General features: G+C 48.2%; 3 protein-coding genes across 4 annotated transcripts in view; 1 reads left to right on the top strand and 2 right to left on the bottom strand.

Moving 5' to 3' along the window:
* Positions 1 to 7165, bottom strand: part of LOC8040386 ((E3-independent) E2 ubiquitin-conjugating enzyme) — an 83891-nt gene extending 76726 nt beyond the window's left edge. For both annotated transcript variants that reach the window (XM_042294395.1, XM_042294396.1), the window contains exon 1: positions 6847 to 7165. In XM_042294395.1, coding sequence (XP_042150329.1) covers positions 6847 to 7068 — 222 coding nt within the window. In that variant the 5' untranslated portion in view covers positions 7069 to 7165. The remainder of the gene's footprint in view (positions 1 to 6846) is intronic.
* A 6700-nt stretch (positions 7166 to 13865) lies between these two features.
* LOC8040394 (essential MCU regulator, mitochondrial) lies at positions 13866 to 14314 on the top strand. Its single transcript, XM_002414170.5, has one exon. The coding sequence runs from the start codon at positions 13899 to 13901 to the stop codon at positions 14178 to 14180; it is 282 nt and encodes a 93-aa protein (XP_002414215.2). The 5' UTR covers positions 13866 to 13898; the 3' UTR covers positions 14181 to 14314.
* A 2072-nt stretch (positions 14315 to 16386) lies between these two features.
* LOC8040389 (protein flightless-1) overlaps positions 16387 to 18602 on the bottom strand; it is a 94645-nt gene continuing 92429 nt past the window's right edge. Inside the window, exon 29 of the mRNA XM_029995004.4 lies at positions 16387 to 17844. Coding sequence (XP_029850864.2) covers positions 17710 to 17844 — 135 coding nt within the window. The 3' untranslated portion in view covers positions 16387 to 17709. The remainder of the gene's footprint in view (positions 17845 to 18602) is intronic.

Here is an 18602-nt window from a genome sequence, read left to right as displayed (position 1 = left end):
CCTTTTTTACGGTTTCCACGTCTCTTAGGGTTCGGGCAAGCCAGCGGGCATGGAAAGAGTAACTAAATATCAAAGCGTCAAATTTTAACCGGACGACGCAGAAACCTCCTCCACCTACGGGGGCAACCCGCAGTACCGAAAGCGTGCAAAATGTGACGTCTTTGGTCCTGGGCTTACTACTGGTCAGAGCCGCTAAAAGCTTCTTTTTAGTCGAAATACAAAATATAAGTGGCACGAACTGTTTCAATTATTTATAAAAGTAGTTTTTGTTTAGTATTTTAGATCAGAAAAGAAACAAATGCAGTTTAGAAGTACGGAAACAAGAAATGACCCGTTGACATACCCGCCACCAAGCGGTGGAAAAGGCAGCGCATACTAGAAAGTGGTAGTGGGATCAGGCACCAACGAGCGGCGAGCATAGAAAGGTCCCGGATGTACGCGGCGGCGCTGCGGTCGTATGGACAGGAGGATCCGATCGGTTCCAGGTTTTCCCAAGGCCTTCAGCGAGCAGCTTTGGCTTGCGGTTTGGCCTTTTGGCGGTCTGGCAGTGCGAAGTGGCTCCCATTCTGAACTGATCTTTACCCTGTGTTTGCTGTCGTTTCTGGCCAATGAAGTGTCATGCCAAATCAGTGTTTAATAGCGCAGCAAATGCAATGCGAACCGTCTTGGCTGCCCGCCTCCTCCTACAGCCTATCCAACACATGCTTTAGTGGCGCCCTCTCGAGCCGTCGACATGGAGTGCGGCAGCCGTGACTGCTCGCTGAACTCACTACCCCTCCTCTAATTGACGGCCACTCAAGCAACCAGGGACGTCATGAAAGAGGTTATTTTTTGCTTGTTTTTGTAATTTTTATTTGCCTATCATTTTTAAAATAAAGCAAAAATCGAGAAAAGAAAAGTTTCTTTAAGTTACTACATTCAGTGAGCTCAGGTTCGGTGCAAATTAAAAACCAGCAAAAAAGTCCTTGCAGGGCCCCTTTAAAAAAATTCTGACACCCCCCAAATTTTTTTTTTTTTTTTTTATTTTTTGTTAGGGGATTTATTGTGGTATCAGAAGACTACCCAATCAATATTTTCCTACAGCGTCGCATACATTTTTAAAAAAGTAAAAAACATGCAACTGCTCGAAACCGAAACCGAAACCGGACCGGGGAGGAAAAAAAAATATAGAGAAAGTTAGCAAAAATAATGTGGCTGTGGAACTTTTTTTTTTTTTTTTGGTGCATTTGTTGTTTTTTAGAAGCCACAAAAAACGGGTATCACATTTTTTTGTTCATTTTTAGTACTGAGTGTGTGCCTTCGATGACCATCTTTGGTGGTTGTGTCTAAACCATAGAAAATGGCACGTGACCACAGAGAAGAGAGCGAGCACGACTCAAACCAGCCGGTTCTCAATCGGCAGTTTTCAGACGAAAAGAAAATTAATTTCGAGCGCAAATTGTGTCTTGGGTAGTTGGACTCTCATATGTCATGTACAAATAAAAACCTTGATAAGCATAAATACCCTGTCAGTGTCCCTTTAATTTCCAATGTATATTTTAATTTCTTTGACGATCACATTATTGCAGTGTCTCATTCTTACTCAAACAAAAAGAAGCAAAGCACTTACAAACCTTCCTTCTCCCTCTCTCTCTCTCTCCCCCCTCCCTCCCCCCCCCCCCTCACATGCACACACAGACACACATTTTTCTTTTATGTGTTGTAATCATAATAGAGATCAGTGGTTGTAATATCCCGAGATGCCCCACCCGGAAAGACAACCCACCCCTATTTTTGCCATGATTTGCTATTTTTTTCAAAAACGTTGAAAGATAGCTTATTTTTTCCCTGAGTACAGGGCCCTGGCCAATGGTGATCTCGGCAGAAATGATGTTACTTAGCCAAGGCGGGACATAAGTGAACATTGCTGAGGAAGGACAATCTAATTTGGTTCACAAAATCTAAAACTGACTTTTTTTTATGCTTTTTTTTCTTGCACACTGAAAGTTAGCTTACTTGTTATTTTCACCAAATTTACATTCGATTTTAGGGGGGCTATCTCTCGGGATTACAGAAATTACTAAATATGATTATCAATGTAGTTGTCACAGTTAAATTCCATGTTGTTAGAAAACTCATATTAACCTTGACTTTCCCAAGGGCGGATCCAGAACTCCGTTTGAGGGGCGGGGGGACATTTGTAAGGATACTATTCTCCGTGCACCGGGGGGTCCACCCATGTCAAAGTGCCCTCTGAAAAGGGGGGACGGGGGGTTGACCTTCTTTGGAGGGAGGGGATGGGGCGGCCACCCTTGTAGCCCCCCCTTTGGACCCGCCCCTGGACTTTCCCTTGTTATTAAAGCAGGCACATAGGCGGGGGGGGGGGGGGGGGGGGGGGAGAGGGGCCCATGCCCCCCCCCCCCCCCCCCCCCCCCCCCCCCGTAATTTTTCATTTTGCCGGGGCCTCCTATCCCCCGTCCACTCATACAGCATTTTGTGATGGGTGCCTGCCCCCCCCGAAACAAAATCCTGGCTACGTGCCTGTATTAAAGTCTTGTATTCGAGTGGGAGTCTGTTTGTTTTCCTCCTGTCACACGGTAAGATGAATGAATGAATGAATGAATATGGAGTTTTCTGGCGCAGCAGCAACATAGGCCATAGTGTGCTAAACCCAGGGTGAGTAAATATTACAAGACTAAAGGTTTATTATTGCATTGAATCAAAGTATCAAATATCACTTAAAGAAAATTGTAGTTTAAAGTCGATGTAAAATATTAATGTTTTCTAAAAAGTAAAAAACTTGTGTGTATGGAGTAACAGGCTCATCTCCAAGTAAAAGTGCCAAGTGGAAAGGGATTTGTTCTCTGAAAAAGATAGGAAAGTAGGAGCGGCGTTCATTATTACATTGTGGGCATACTAAAAGGATGTCAAGTACACTTAGGGTTTCTGAGCAGAAGTCGCACATCGGTGGGACATCATCTGTGTGTGGCCTATCCTCAGTCGGCAAAAGATGACCTCATAGAACCTTTCCCCGTGTCGGGCACTGCACCATTCACTTAAAAGAGGTTTAACTCTATGTAGCTTATTGTGAGGATCAGAGTCCCACTCTACTTGCCAGGAATCTTTGATTTTCTTTCGTAGTGTAGTTCTATAGTCCGTCACTGGGAGGGTGTGAATTTCAATGGACCTATTTACACGTGCCCCACCTGCCGCTCAATCAACTTCCTCATTGTTGTATATTCCTATATGGCTAGGAACCCAGCAAACGTGAATAGTGATGTTTTACTTTATAGCATTCATTACTTTAACATGAAGCAGAGAAACGAGGGGATGTTTCCAGGATGTTGCAGAGTTAAGGCCAAGAAGGAACTGAGCGAGTCTGTAAATATCACAGATAATCTGTATTTTTGCTTGATTATTTCAGCTACCATCAATAAGAGTCCATGAAGCTCAGCAGTAAATGCAGATGCATTGGCATTAATTCGTCTAACACGTTGGAAGGACTGCCCCACCGCAGCGCAGCCAGCATAGCCAGCGCCTTTCGCCCATCAGTAAAAAAAACTTTTGACCGTCTCGTATCGACTGGCAATCTCAAAAAATTTGTTTTATAACATTAGCGGCGGCCACTTTCTTGTTGTATTTTGTCAAAGAGAGGTCACATGTTATAACTAGGTCATCTCAAGGAGCAAGTCTGTGTTCAGTTTCCATGACAGAACAGGAAATATCAAAACACTGTAAGATATAAAATATCCTAAGGATTTCCTGATGAGGCTCGACTTTGTTTCAAACTTGTCTGCAGAATTCTACCACGAAAGTATCACTTTCAAGTAACGGCAGAGAAGTGTCAGACATTTTTCACTCTGTGCCACTATATGAAAAGGGCTGGCATCTAGAGCCTGTCCTCACCTGCTTCCTCCTTACTGTCTTTGTATTCCCACAAAATGTTTTACACATATATTCAATTGGTAAACAAATTTCTCTTTTACTACCAAAAAAGCGTGAGAGTGCTACGATGGACAGGGTCGACTATAATGCAAGCAAACTAGAGTGTTTCAACAGCGTAAGGTTGGTCCACCTCAATATGGTGACACTGCTTCACACTGAAGATGAGAAACCGAGCCAGTGCAACAGAACCGCACCAAGCAGTAGGGATACACAAACGCACGCCAGTACGATGCTCATCCAAATCGAAACGGGTAGGGGTGGGGATTGAGTCCAGGACCCCCGGGATCTGCAGCGCAGGTTTTGGCTACGGACACTCTGAGCTGTGGCAGGCTAATGAACTTAGCCAGTGGCTCCTAAAGGGTCAACTACGCTTCCTACCCCACGAGGCTGGAAAAAAGCAGGCCAGCTATTCCTCACACCCAGACTTCCAAAGGGTTCGAGTAGTAACCCCAGTAATGTACACATTACGATGCATTTAAGTACGGCCTGAACAAACATGCTCCGCCAGAAATGCATTTTAAGAACTCGTACATCACACTCTGTTACACCGGTACTTTCCGATTACACCCAGAGACACTAGGAAGTTTTAGCAGATCATTCAGACAGCTCCAATAATTACACCCGATACTCCGCCGATGCCTTCGCACACACATCAGATCATCGTCGGTAATAGTTGTCGGAGGCATCAGAATGATCCACTAAGACTCCCCGACGTTACACAAGCACGAACAGGTGAGCCCCTGTGCACCAAAAACCAAGCCTCGAATAAGCTCGGGTGTGCGCAATGGTTCTAAATGAAATATGGCCTTCATTCCTGGTTTCTGTTGCAAATCGAGACATACTGCCCTTTCCGAACCCTAGAAATGGAGACGACTGATTAAGTATGGGCTCATCTAACTCCACAAAATGGCCGGTTGCGCATCTAGTACCAGCCGACACTCGCCTCTTTTGCCGACCGCTTTGGCTGCCACAGTCAATCGCAAGGCCAAACAACTCGAGCGGGAACACACACACGGAAGAACATAAAACAAAAGTTCATTGGTACTCTTGCGAGAGTATGGGCTAAATGTATGTCGCAAAACGACACCGCATTGTGTGGCAGAACGCTTCCAACCTGCATCTACTCTTCATTCGACCGGCAAACCCAATGGGAGTCGGGTGAGGGAGTCCTGGTGCAGTGGTAACATTATCTGAGCTCTGCCCGGCGGGCGGCAGAGGTTTTTGTTGTATTTAAATTTTTTGCAAGTTCTATGTACACTACTTAGATGGCGCCACTGTCCACCATTGCGCCCGTGTTGTCAGGGTCGCGCCCCCGTGGCGCTTGACCCCCATCTTTGTTTATTGTTATATAAATCAGTTTGTGTTTGGACCTTGACTCTGCCTGTCGTGTCTTCTCTTCTGGGGCGTTCCCGCCCTTTGGGCTCTGCGAGTCCTCGCCTCACCACCTCGTCATGTGAGACCTCGTCTTTTCCGCAGGCCCACGTAGGCCCTGCGCTCCTTTTTATTTTCACGGGTGGCTGTCATTTACTACAGTTCTTTCGCCCACCAGTCTGGCTGCCTGCCCGTTTCTACTACGTCCAGCCCGCCTCCATGTTTTGCCTCCGCAGGATAAGACGACGCTGGTTTGGAAAATGTATGACACATCCCAGATTGTTGTGTTTGGCAGACTTGTGTGGCATATGCAACAGAACTGCATAATTCTGCGAACAAAATCCCTGCTGTGCGGTGGAGAAAGTGCCATGAATGCCAGAAGTTGCTGCAATTGCCCCCTCCTCCTCCTCCCCCTGGAAATTGTCAGACGTCCACACCTCAAAAAGTTTCTGGGGAGAACACTGCGTTATATACTGTTCCCTCAGCCATAGCAGTTTTGCATTCCACTTTCGCACCTTAGGTTTTCACTTCGAAGTAACCCTCGCCAGAAAATGTATCTATGTCCGACCCTGACGAGACAATGTGTTTGAATGCCACGGTAAAATTTTGGATTGTGCCGATTCCCAACAGCGGCTGTTCTGGGAATTCATGCTGCAGAAGCCAATTCTGTAAAGAGCCTGCATAGCACAGTGTTCGTAAGAAAAGTTTCACTTCCTCCTTTACTCCAAACGTTGTTTGTAAGTCTTCCATTCAACAGTGCACAGTGTGACAGTGTTTGCTTATGTGCACTAGACACTTTTTTTGCAAAGTTTATGTACATTAAAAGAAAACAGTATGAGGTAGACCACCCCTTAAAATTATGCTCTGTTCAAAGAATTTATGATATGGGATGGAAAATCCAAGTTTTGATGATGATGGCTACTCTTCTTTGACAGCTCGCGATGCATTGGCACCTAGGTAACCTAGGTTCGCGTCTAGAATAACAGAATGCTCCTCACGTGGTGTAACGTGAGCTGATGTAACCAAGAGTAAACGAGGAACCAAATCAAACTTCTTTTTTTTTTTTTTTTTTTTTTTCACCCTTCTTGAGTTTCACTTCCCGTTTAGTTTTCTCCCCTTTCCATTCAATTTTTACTTATAGAGTGTCGGCTACGATGTTACGGTATGCTCCCAGAAAGGAATGAGAGCTAAAAGGCCCACACACGCATCTAAATAAATAATAATAATCGTAAAAAAAAGTTGCGTTCGGAACGCCATGGCAGGTTCGGACATGCCCATGCAGGCTCCGGCCTTGAGTTCTTAGCCGACCGACCGGACACCAGAGCAAGAACGTTCTCGAAGCAGTGACTGGAGAACGTTCTTGCCCTAGCAGTGCCTCTGAGTCACATTTCACGCAAGAGCAGGCGGAAATTAGGTGAGTCGACCGCCGGACGGTAGCGGTCACGACGCAGTCGAAAAGGAACCGACAGCTGCTACCTAGTTGGTGCTCACTGGCCGGTCGGCTCTCGCCCAGCCGGTTCTAGCCCCTTTCGGGGTCCCGGGGCCACGTACTTTTTTCTCGGAGAGCACTTCCTCGCGGCCCTTGGGGTGCCAGGCGACCCGGACGTGTCCGCGCTTCATGCGGTCCCATTGGGGTACGTTGAGGGACACCTCGTCTTCTTCCTCACTGGTCACGTACTCGGCGTTCTCCAGAACCAGCCCGAACTCGACGCGACCCTTCTTGTTGATGCGGTACACCGAATCCTCGTCGAAGTATTTACAGTTCGAGGCCATATTCGATGCACGGTTTGGCTGCTTGCACTGCGACGACTCGAGCTCTCTCTCGCTCTTCACTGCTGCTGCTGCTGCTGCCAGTCGCCGAACACCGCAGAATCTCGTAAGGTACGGGAGTCGGCGAGACGACTGGCCAGCGTCTACCCTCGTTGCTATGACAACGGCCCGGGTGATCCTGACGTCATTGTTTGGCGGGAGTTTGAACTTTAAACTGTCTTGCGCGTGATGAACAGATGATTTCCCAGAAAGGTAGAAGAAAATTAACAGGCGAGTAATAGAATAAGAGTCAAAAATAGAAAGCTATCCAACATATCCAACCTGGTAATAGAAGATAATGCAATCTTCGACGGCTTTCGTACTGAAAGCGTTCCTCTAATATTAGCAGCTTTGGGGCTGTGCAGTGTGCATACAATAAACCTCTCAATCATGCTTATCTCCACAGGTTTCTTACGAGGGTATTGTTGTCCTTGCTTGCTTCAAGAAAATAAAATTATCATAATCTAAAGTCTGGGAAAAGAAAAATAACGGACGACGACACAACATTTGATATGTTGTGTCGTGTTGTCCGTTATTTTATTCCTCCTTGTCTCAGAGTTCAGATTATGACGTTTCCTAAGCAACTCGCCTGCGTACTTTTGCTCCTTGCAAGAAAATTATATTTTAATGCCGCAGAGCACTTCCGCTGCATTCGGTGGTGGTGCGCAGGGCCGGATTAAGGTACGGGCTCATTGGGGCTGCAGCCCCGGGCCCCAAGCAGCCAAAGGGCCCCGTACTAGCACCCGGAAATATAAATAAATGCTAGTCAGTTTCAATTCAAAACAGCTCAGAACGAAAGGGGATTTTTCTCTCTTTTTAACGGTGAAACATGAATGCTATAATGTACCCTTCTCTAGACGAGCTAGTGTATATGAGCTTGTTATACAAGACTGTGTTAGAGCAACAAAATGTAAGCGTGGCCTTCTCGTTGCAAGGAGCAAAGCTGTTGATGCTGGTGGTCTCTTGAAGTTGAAGACGGAAGGACAGCCACAGAGTTCTCTTTTGTACTGGGGCCCCCTTTGACGCGTTTTACGGACAATGGGCAAGCAATTAACATACGAATGCTACACATTTTTTTTTTAATCTTAGTTTTGGAAGAGGAAACATTTAAAAAATGTTTTAAAAATTCGTTTTTCCCGATAACTATTGATGACTGGAATGAAATTAACGGACAGATACTTTTTTATTCGCTTTTATTAGCGCAATTAAGAATATCTTCCTTTCCCTTACTGCATGTCGTTTCCAGTTAATGATTTTCAATGGCATCTTTTACAGCGAAGCTGTTTATGGCTAGGGTTGCGTGGATTTTTCGTGCGCGTGACCAAAAACTCTACGCTCTCACCGCACCCACGCGCCGCACCTGCCGGCGTCTGCAGCAGTAACTGTTCCAAAGCAAAAGCCCAAAACAAATGGCACCTTGCACGCGTGTTCGTCAATGCTTTATTTTGGTTATTTACTTCGAATCTTTTATACGGGGAAGGCGTGCGGCACGTGGAACACCATTCCCTGCATTATCCTTGAAGCTTGGGCTGCTGTTCTCCATTTTCAATTTTCTTCTCTCGTCCTAGGGCCGCGTATAGTCCGGACTCCCGAAGAGCAACGCGCCTACGAAGAGCAATGGCGGGAACGGCAACGAGAATGTCAGTGGCGACGGCAGGCGGCACGTGTGTGTGCGTACCTTTCGTCACGATGACCACCGATCAAGACAATAAATGTGTTCGTACCTTTCTTCGAAATTCCGTGTCAGTCTTTGTCGTGTGCTAAACAGCTTCGCTGGTCACCCACCTTCACAAAGTGGATTGGCTCCCAATTTTTCTGTGTGTTGTTTTGTTCGTGTATCTGTATCGTTCACTCCTCCAATGGTCTCATATGAGGTCGCAGTATGTATAAATAAATTAATAAAATAAATAAAGTCACAAGAGATACCGGTAGACCTCTGTCTCTTGGAAGTTTTCGAGGCGCTGACTGCAAGCAACTTGCCCCCACTGTCCGGACCACGGCGATAGAAATATTTCAGGTGGCGTAACGCTGCGCCTCCCCCCCACAGCCCTTGGCTCTGCCTCCGCCAAAGAGCCACCGCGTCAAAAATTGGCACACGATTCTCCCCCCTGTCGCCAGGGTGCGCCACCAACCCGGAGGCTGCAAGCCCCTTCATGTTTCAAAAGTAGCGCAAGGTGCGTCGATGCACGAGACACATGCAACGTGCAGCACTTGGGAAGATCATGGCGGCACAGCGCAGCACTGAGCTATAGATTTCCTACGCAATGCTCTTCCCAGAAGTGGCGCGCGGCACGTGTCTCGAGCATTTGCACAACAATGAATGGCGCGACTTTTCCCAGGATAGAGGGGCTTTAGGAGGCTGAGGAGTCCGTCCTTTCATGACCGGTAGCGTGTGCCGGGCTACAACGCCCCATAGTTTTACGCAGTTTTTGCGTGATTCTCGTATTGTTTCTGGCCGGTTTCGGCTTCCAGAAGTTGGGAGAAGTGCCTCGTGCCACGGTGCAACGCAGCATACGAGACGTTCACACTGCAGCTCTCCCTGTCTGCTACTCGACAACAAAGAGAACCACCCGAAATTATGCTAACATTCAGTGACTCTACGTGCAGCCGACAGACTTCGTCTGCGAGAGTCATGTCGAGCCGACTATTTGTAACCAAATCGTGACACCTGTTCTTGAACGGCCACGTTCGCGTAAGTGTACCATCGCTCTGGCAGAAAACGCAGCACTAAGACAACTCCCTGGCTGCCCCAGCTACCTACAAAAAACGAAAAAAGAAATAATTGGCTGCATTTTTGGCCACTGGTAAACGCAATGAGTTGTGGTAGCTTTACAAGAGCATTGCTAGTGAGAACAATTGGAAAATGAAATGCTACGGTGATGAAACAGTTGTAATGTGCTGTACACATATCGAACACGACATCAAGAATGACGTCTAGGACGACACCCTAGAAAACGACGTCAAGAACGACGTCTAGGGCGGCCTCAAGGATGACATCCTAGAGGTCATAAAGACAACATCAAGGACGACCTCAAGAACGACGTCGAAGACGACCTCTAGGACAGCGTCGATGTCAAGAGCGACCTGAAGGACGAACTCAAAGACGTCAGCAAAGGTTTCCCCAGCAATTGAATTTAGGGGGGGGGGGGCGGAAGGGGGGGCTCTAAATTGTTAGGGGTGGGGGGGGAAAGGGCATTGAGAACAGAGGAGTCGTTGCAAATTAAGGGGGTGCTTTAAAAAAAACAAGGGGGGGGGGGGGTGTACACCTGTAAGTCAGCCACCGACGCTTACGTACGTGACCGGCGCTTCGCGACCTTGAGGACATGACCATGAGAAAACTTTTAGTCGAAGGAACAGACACACAAGGGAACGTCTCTCCCTTCTGTGTCTGTTCCTTCGACAAAAAAAAAAAAAAAAAAAAAAAGTCTTTCCTTTTCTGCACTACAGCATCAGGTGATTAGCTACCACCAGCTCGCGCCTGCAGTCTTTTCACAAAACAGTGCCTAAAGCTTTCAGAAATCGATAGATAGTTAGATAGATAAAACAGTGCCACAGCTACCATCGCAGCGCACGCGAGGTCGTTTTTGTACCATCCGATCCAACGATCAACATCCAGAATTCCAGATCGTTCCGATGATTCTGATACTGATACCCGATACTGCGCAGACGCCTTCGCGTATGCATCGTATCGTTATCCAGGGTATATGTTTGATCTCTGAAACTCTCGTCCGCCCGAAACCAGTCAGTCCCACACATTACATTGTTCATGAGCTGGCGCTTGAACGCCTGAACTGCAACTGCACGCTTCCTGTGACTGCCCGGCGCTCTCGTTTTACAGCCGCGTCTCTGCTCGTCCCTCTTCGCCTGGCTGCACCCGCGGTTGCCGACACCGCACTGCTTTGGTGGTACACAAAGCCCGCAAACAAAGGCCTTCATAGTACCTGTAGTCGCCTTGCTGCCGAGTGCACAGAGACAAAAGCCCTTGCTCCAAGAGCGAGTGCCGATTGCACGCAGGGGCGGATTTAGAGGGGGGGTCCGGATGGGCGGCGGAGAAAAGCTCACCGGAGAAAAGCTCACCGGAGAAAAGCTCACCGGAGATAAGCTCACCGGAGAAAAGCTCACCGCAAAACCGGCAGATGCGGAGAAAAGCTCACCGATTTTTTTTTGTTTAACTTAGCGGATTCTGCGTTAAACATGACAATTTAAGACAATTCGCATTCGCCACTTCATTTAAAAAAAATTCCTCTTTCTTGTAATATTCTTGAAGGTCATTGGGCATATTTACTAATTCCTCAGAAATTAGTAATCACCCATTCTGTATATTAATTAAGCCGCAAAAATGATATCAGAACATCGTACACTGGTAAAAAAGACAACAATTTATTGAGAACTGAGGGTGCGCCGTCGGTAGCTCTGTCAAATAAAGAGGTTTGTTCTTAGTGAGCTAATATGAATAGCGGTGTGTGAACCGTTTCAGCTTCAAATATTTTGTAGTGCCTAATATTTAAGTAGGTATTTGTTGATGCAATCAGTGTCCGCTACGCTGTTTTCTTTCTGTTAATTTCACTGAGAAAACTTTAGTTGCGAGAACAGCTTCAGTAGGTATTTGTTGACGCAATCAGTGTCGGCTGATTGCGTCAACTCGCCCTATTCGCTACCTTACAGAAGACTATTTCTTATATAGGTCACGAGTAACAACGGTGCCAGTGTGCAGCTCTGAAAGTCATGAGTGGCTCACCTTAGAAGGGCACTATCACGCAAAGGCAACGTGCGGAGACACCAGCACGAACGGCTAGAAAACGTGCATGTCCGTGGAAGAAAGAAGCCTGAATATCCTACTGACTGTTCTATCCTGTTTTCAAAGGTTAATAAAAGCTTCGAAGAGAATTTCAGGCACCGCGTTGTTGCGCATGCACTTTCGGATTTTCGGTGTTTACAGTTTTGATTTTTAGGTTTTGGGGAGAGATAAGTTTTCGAACTTTTTCATGTTATTCAAGTTCATAAAATTTTCAGTTAAGCTTTAGTTGCCTAAAGAGTAAGCCGCAGGAAACAGTGGCCCGCCATTATTAATTTGGGAGCAATATACTCAATAAGCTTGGCAAATAATACAAAAAAGGACATTTTCTTTTTGACAAAGCTGACGAAATTTAATGATAATAAATTGATATATGTTACGCATGAATCCAACAGCCTCCATATATATAAAAAAAATCGGTGAGCTTTTCTCCGCATCCGCCGGTTTTGCGGTGAGCTTTTCTCCGGTGAGCTTATCTCCGGTGAGCTTTCCTCCGGTGAGCTTTTCTCCGGTGAGCTTTTCTCCGGGATTCGGTCCGGATGTCCTGACCCCCCTCTGGATGTTTGCATGAGCAAAATTAGTACGCTGACCAACATCTAACCCCCCCTCAGCCCCTGATTGCACGCTCCGCGTGCTTTCGGCGAGCGTTCTTGCAGCCATTTGAAATCCGCGCCCCAAGGGCGGCGGGGCGGCGGTGGTGTCGATCAGTTTTCGGGTGCAAAGCAATCCTCATCGGAACGACGGTAATCGAGTGGGCTAGCGCACACCTGTCAGGACACTTGGCGAAAACGTCGGCAAGTAATTCGACCCCTGCGATTGGTCGGCGCCAAGGCCGCTAGCTAATCGCGGCTACCAACTTTTTCGCCAACAGTGTGTCAAGATTAGTGCCCCAACTCGGAGCACGTCGAAAGCTCGCTACTAAAGGCTACAAGCGCGAGCTCCTTGCTCTTGGGCAGATTAGAGTCACTAAATGAGCTGCGCTTAGAGTATCGGCACTCCGTTCCCCGGCATTGTTGTGGGCGCCGCCATTATGGCTCGTATGCAGAGCAGACGCAACTGCCGATCGTCATGATTCAAAAGTGCGACTTCCTCAGATTTAGATTCGTTGTTAAGGTCACGCAATATTGCTTTGCTCTGTTACGAACTGTTTAAACATTTGTGGAGGGCGGAAAGGCGTTTCCTGTGATTTCAGATAAAGCTTCAGATAACTGGCAACCATGATTTTAAGACACAATATGGCCAAGTGTCGTTACTCTGAAGCGTAGCTTATTTAGTGGCACTAGGGCAGATCTCGGCGGCACAAGCTCTCGTGCGCTTGTAGCCTTCTCTGCAGTACACCATATCACTGGCTAAGTTCCTCATCTACAGTGGGTAACAATGTCGCCAGAACATTCAGGCATAAATGAATGAATGTTCTGGCAGCATAAATTTATTCATGCATGAATGAATGATCTGGCAGACCAACGGCCAGTGCTACGGGAGCACGGCAGTCCGATTTCAGGTGACGTCAATCCGCCATTTTGTTGTCAGATACAAATTTGATGGCAACAGATGAATCCTTAAAATAACTGCCTTTGGCACGCACCATGCAGGCAGTTCATAAACAATAAATAGCGGTAATAATTACATGCGGATTTGACTGCTGCCAAGTCAATCCTTGAAATACTTGCCCTCGATACGCATCGGACAGGTCCGAAAGGTCATAACAACAAAATGGTGGACATAACGACGTCAGTGAAAGGCTGCGAGCGGGAGGTTAGTCCACGGCGGAAGGTTAGTCCACTGGAGGTTAGTCTGATTAACCACGCCTACACCCGTGGCCTGCACCCCTGCACGAGCGCTCACGTAGCCGAGGTGCGATCAAACGCAAAAACCCCGAGACCGTTGCTGGACTTTAAAATACTTTCTAGATGGCGCGAGCTGCCGCCTAACTGAAAAGCTTTAGCCACATGCCTTTGATTATTTATTTATCCATTCGCCTTGTCGGACCCTCACGAAGATGGCGACCGTTCTTCGGAGGCTGTCCTCACCCTTGACGCAGCTGAAAAACGCGTCGAAGCTGAGCCGTTCCCTGCCCAACCTGCAGTCGGCCCGCGGCAAGGTGTGCTCCAGCTCCGGCGCCCTGTGTCCCGAACCGGAGACGAATAACCTGGGCGTCGTCAAGGCCATCCTGGCCGTGCTGCCGGGCCTGTACGTGGGGGCCACCATCAGCAGGCAGGGGGCTGCCTTCCTCGAAGAGAACGACATCTTCGTGCCGGACGAAGACGACGACGACGGATAGGCGAGGCGCCAATCGGCTGTAGTTCCCCTCATTAGCGCCCGGCTGTTGGTTACCCCTCAAGCTGGCTCACTACGGACTCTCGGCGAGACGCGGCGGCACGCTGCAATAAATCGTACGAATGCGTAGCTGCCAAAGTGCCTCGTTGTTTCTCCTAGAGTTCTGCTAAGTCGCATAGTCCATGTAGAGACAGGGCTACATCTTACACAAGAAACGAACACCCTAAAGTCGGTGACAGGTTGAAAGAGTGAAGTGGAAGCTCCTCCCACCTCTTACCACCTTAGCAGAGCGAACGCGGGGAAGGAGGCAACCTCCTCTCCAGCTTTCGTTCTGCTAATTTGGAAATAGGTGGGAGGAGCTTCCTGCGCCGGCCGGAATCGCCCTGAAACCAGGACGGTGCACAGCGCTCCTTGGTGGTGCAGCGCGAAGTCTGTGCTGCGCCGCAGCGAGCGCCACCATGCATTACCTCGTGTTTTGTTCGTTTTTCCTTGCGTTCGTCTGCGCGCGGTGCCCTCTGCTAGGGTGCTGTGGGTCTTTGCACAATGGCAGACACAAGGTGTTGCCGATGTTGGAGCCCTAGAAACTTTACTAATAACACTTCATTTCTAGCGTATGTAGTTTTAGAATCTCATGTTCTGTGGTGTCGCTTGTTCCGCCATTGTGCGGTGCTTCAGACCTTCTAACAATGAGCACGTGACTTTCGAAAGGGGTCTATTTCTTTTGGTTTTTTTACTCGCGGATTTAGCGTCCCACACAGATGAACGCCGGGATGCAATTGTCGACGGGGTCACGAAGCGGGCGACGATTCCGCAAGCATATTTTGCACATCACTGATGGTTCAAGAAAGAGTTACACCAGATAGTAGCTATACCTCGGTGTCATTGAAACGCCTCGCAACGCTTTCTATGAAATTCATAACTTTCGGGCACTCTTTGCTACCACAGCGATTGTTGGTAATCTTGGTGACGGTAAGAAGCTTGTCGTCCTTGCTGTCAGAAGAGCTGAGGAAATTATCGAGTGCTGCCGCAAGGAGCATTCATTCTCGCAAGGTAGCCATCTCAATGGAGTGCGCGTCTGCTATGCCTCCTCGATTCCGGCTCCTGGCCGCGATGCTTGACGGGACTGCACCCCGGTGCACTGTCGATTTTCTTGGTGCACGTTCGTGCCATGAAAAGTCGCACCAGGAGGGTGCGCTCTGTTCATCGAGGACGTCTGGTGTGCATCGGTGCGGATGATCGAGGACGCTACGACTGTCACGATATATTGCATTCGCTTTTCTTGTGTGCTGCAGTGAGCTCGTTTAACGGCCCTTAAATTCATTTTTCGTTGCAATATGGTGAGCAGTCTACCAAAACGCGTCTCTTTGTCTATGAAAACGGAGGTACGAAAAAGTGGAATGTCTCTGCGCATCAGAGGGGCGTGAAAAGGTGAGGAAGTGATTACGTGTGCGGTGAAACTCCAGTTTAGCAAACACAGTTACTCCTCTCTACGGTGGCTAGCAAACTGCTGCGGAAGACAAGAACCAGCACATTTGGCACGCCTTGCAAAATTCAAATTCCAAAAGTACATCCATGAAATTGGGCATGCAAACATTGTTTTGCAAGTTTTGTGTCTTATTTTGAGAGCTCAACTTGGAGGCGGTGAAACATCAAAAATGAAGCAAAAACAATGGCCGCATGCGTTCCCCACGTCCTATATTAAATGTTTGTCTGCACACTGGTTTGCAAGCTGTGGTCATTTCGTTGAAATCATTACTTATCGCAACTATCCTGCTTTTTGCCAGCCTCTACAAGGCTTTGTCAACGTTTTTGCGTTCAGCAAGCCACCCAGGGACAAGCTCACAGACCAGCGCAAGTTCTGCTGGTTGCAGCACACCTGGCAGTTGTCAGTCAACAAAAACAATACATCCGTCGAACTCTCATCTCCCTTTTCTTGAAGGCAAAGTCCTCGCTCTTAATAAACTGTTGGATTTCCGAAAGCCATAAAGAGGCAAGGCAGCCATTGCTATGATTAGCAAAGGACATCACTGTACCTCTCCAGAAAGGGCAGATAAACTTGGTTGCTGTATAAGACTTGCTGACAGTCTATTTTTAGCTAACATAATGCAAACCCATTCTCCCCAAGATAAGCTGCTAAAGACCCACTTACATATTATTTTGCTCAGATTCCAATAGCCAGGCTTTTGGGAAGCTGCAGAGACATGCAGAACTCGGAAAAAATGTCATCTTTTATTTATAAACGCATCACACAAACACACACACATGGCAACATGACAGTAAACTTCGTATGGTTCACTTCATAAACACACACAGGCACGCCCATCGGAAAACTGCAGCATCATTCAGCACAGGCAATGTGAAACTCCTCAAATGCGCAATTATGTTGCACTACGAAAAAGTTCGAAAAGCAGCCTTGGCATCGGAGAAGCTGCTCCGTAACATGGCAAGACCCTTTGGCACCACTGGTTGGGCATTCCTTGGTGAAGTGCGTGGCCATTGCTTGGATCATTGCCTCTTTGGGACATAGGTCAAGGGTGGCTCACACCCGCCATTGCAGATCGTGGAAAAAACATGCCACAATTGGTGGCATCCGAACAGGAGATCGGGGGGGGGGGGGGGGGGGTGGGGGAGATGACTGTCCTTGCCCCCCTCCTCTTAGACATTCCTAGTAAACAATCTGGAGGAAGGAAACTATCCTCCCATTGACCCCCTCCATCTCCACAATACTTCCGATGTCACTGTGCAGGGGCGGGCAGATTCAAGGGAAAAGGGGGGGAGGGGGGGAGGTGACAACCCAAGGACAACCTTTCTAGAGGGAGGCAGCCTTCCTGAGGCCAGAGCTGACGGCCCTAACAACAAGAAAGAATGCTCGCTTATAAGAAAGCAACCATCCGCACGCCTACCCCCTGCCCTGCCCCTGCTGCCCCCCCCCCCCCCCCCCCCCCTTTCCCGTTTCCGGCGCTCCGTTCCGCCACTGCGAGGTGTCGTTTTGAAAACATATACCAGTTTCTTTTTTTAGTTGCATATCTGAGCAGCACTCTGCCTGTGACGTCACATCTGTCTGCGACGTCAGAGCCGAATGCTTAGCGCCTCCCCAAGTCTGACACAGAATCCTCCCCTGCCACTGGCCACAATTACCACAAGCTTCTCATTGCACTGAACCATTCTACACTTCCTGGGAATGAAGCAAAATGGCATTTCGCCGCACGTGGTTATACGGCGTTCCAGAGCAGGGCAACATAAATAAATAAGTTAGTGAAAACACGGTTTGGCAACACCGTGGTGGAAGCTTGAGCGGGGCAAGGTCAATGTACACGCACCGCACAGCCCAGCCTCGGGACCATGTTCTCCCTAGCACCCTGCCACATGACATCCGCTTTTCCACCTCGAGTGTAGCCGATGATAGGCGTCGTCTGCTTTTTGGCGTGCGATTAGCTCCACCCGTGGTTGCTGGCTTGACCCGTCGCATCTGGCCCGGTGTCGGCTACTTGCATGGCCGACACCTGGTTGAGACGGCGGCCTTCACTTGGCAGTTACTCGGCGACCGTCTTGTAGGTGCCCCAGCCGTGGAAGCACTTGGTGAAGCGCTGGGACTCCTTGCCCTTCCAGGTCGCCACGAGCTTCCTCGGACGATCTGGCTGGGCCACCCTCAGGTTCTGGACGTACACCTGCATTGGGACACAGGTATTCTGAATCATCCGAGGAAAAGAGAAGAGCGCATACAGGGAGGGACCGTTCCAGCATAGGTGTTGGTAAGGCCAAAGGGGTTACTTCGGCTGTACCGACCACCACAAGACGTCAGTACAGCCAGAAACCTCTTTGGCCATACCAAAACCGAACGGCCATTGGAGGCTAATTCACACAGACATAACAATGCTAAATCTACAATAGGAGCAGCACTATACCCTGTTGTGGGTTAAAAAAAGCAGGACAAGCTGCTCTCTGGTTTTTAAGCCTCTTGTGACTGCTCATGATCGGGCGGCTGGTTGTGGGCAGCAACAAAAGGCTTAAAGACTGGTTTTAAACTTCTCCGGTCGTAAGCAGTCACACGTATGTGAACCAGCCTTTAGAGCATTGACACTTCACTACCTGATTGTTTTGTGAACGCCACCATTTGCTTACCTAGTGTAGAGTGGGCACAACTGGCAATAGTTACACGACTAGCCACAACGATTTTAGGCAATAAGATGGCTAAAGGGTCAGTACTTTGAAGAGTAGTGGCTCTGGCACCATGGACAGAGACAAGCAGATGACCCTTAGCATTGTGGCACCTGGGCCTTTCAAACATTGCTCACGCATCCCAAGCTAGGAGCAGTGGTCGGGGCAGATGATGCAACTGCCAGGGCCACTTGCGCCATCCGACCTGGGCAGTTTTGCCGAATGCCAAGACCAGTTGAGACTACAACGAAATTTCGGTGCTTCTTTT

This window comes from Ixodes scapularis, unplaced genomic scaffold (assembly GCF_016920785.2).
Source record: "Ixodes scapularis isolate PalLabHiFi unplaced genomic scaffold, ASM1692078v2 PGA_scaffold6__148_contigs__length_123643588, whole genome shotgun sequence".
Taxonomy (NCBI): Eukaryota; Metazoa; Arthropoda; class Arachnida; order Ixodida; family Ixodidae; genus Ixodes; species Ixodes scapularis.
Note: the sequence above shows the minus strand (reverse complement) of the source record. Positions and strands in the feature narration are given on the sequence as shown.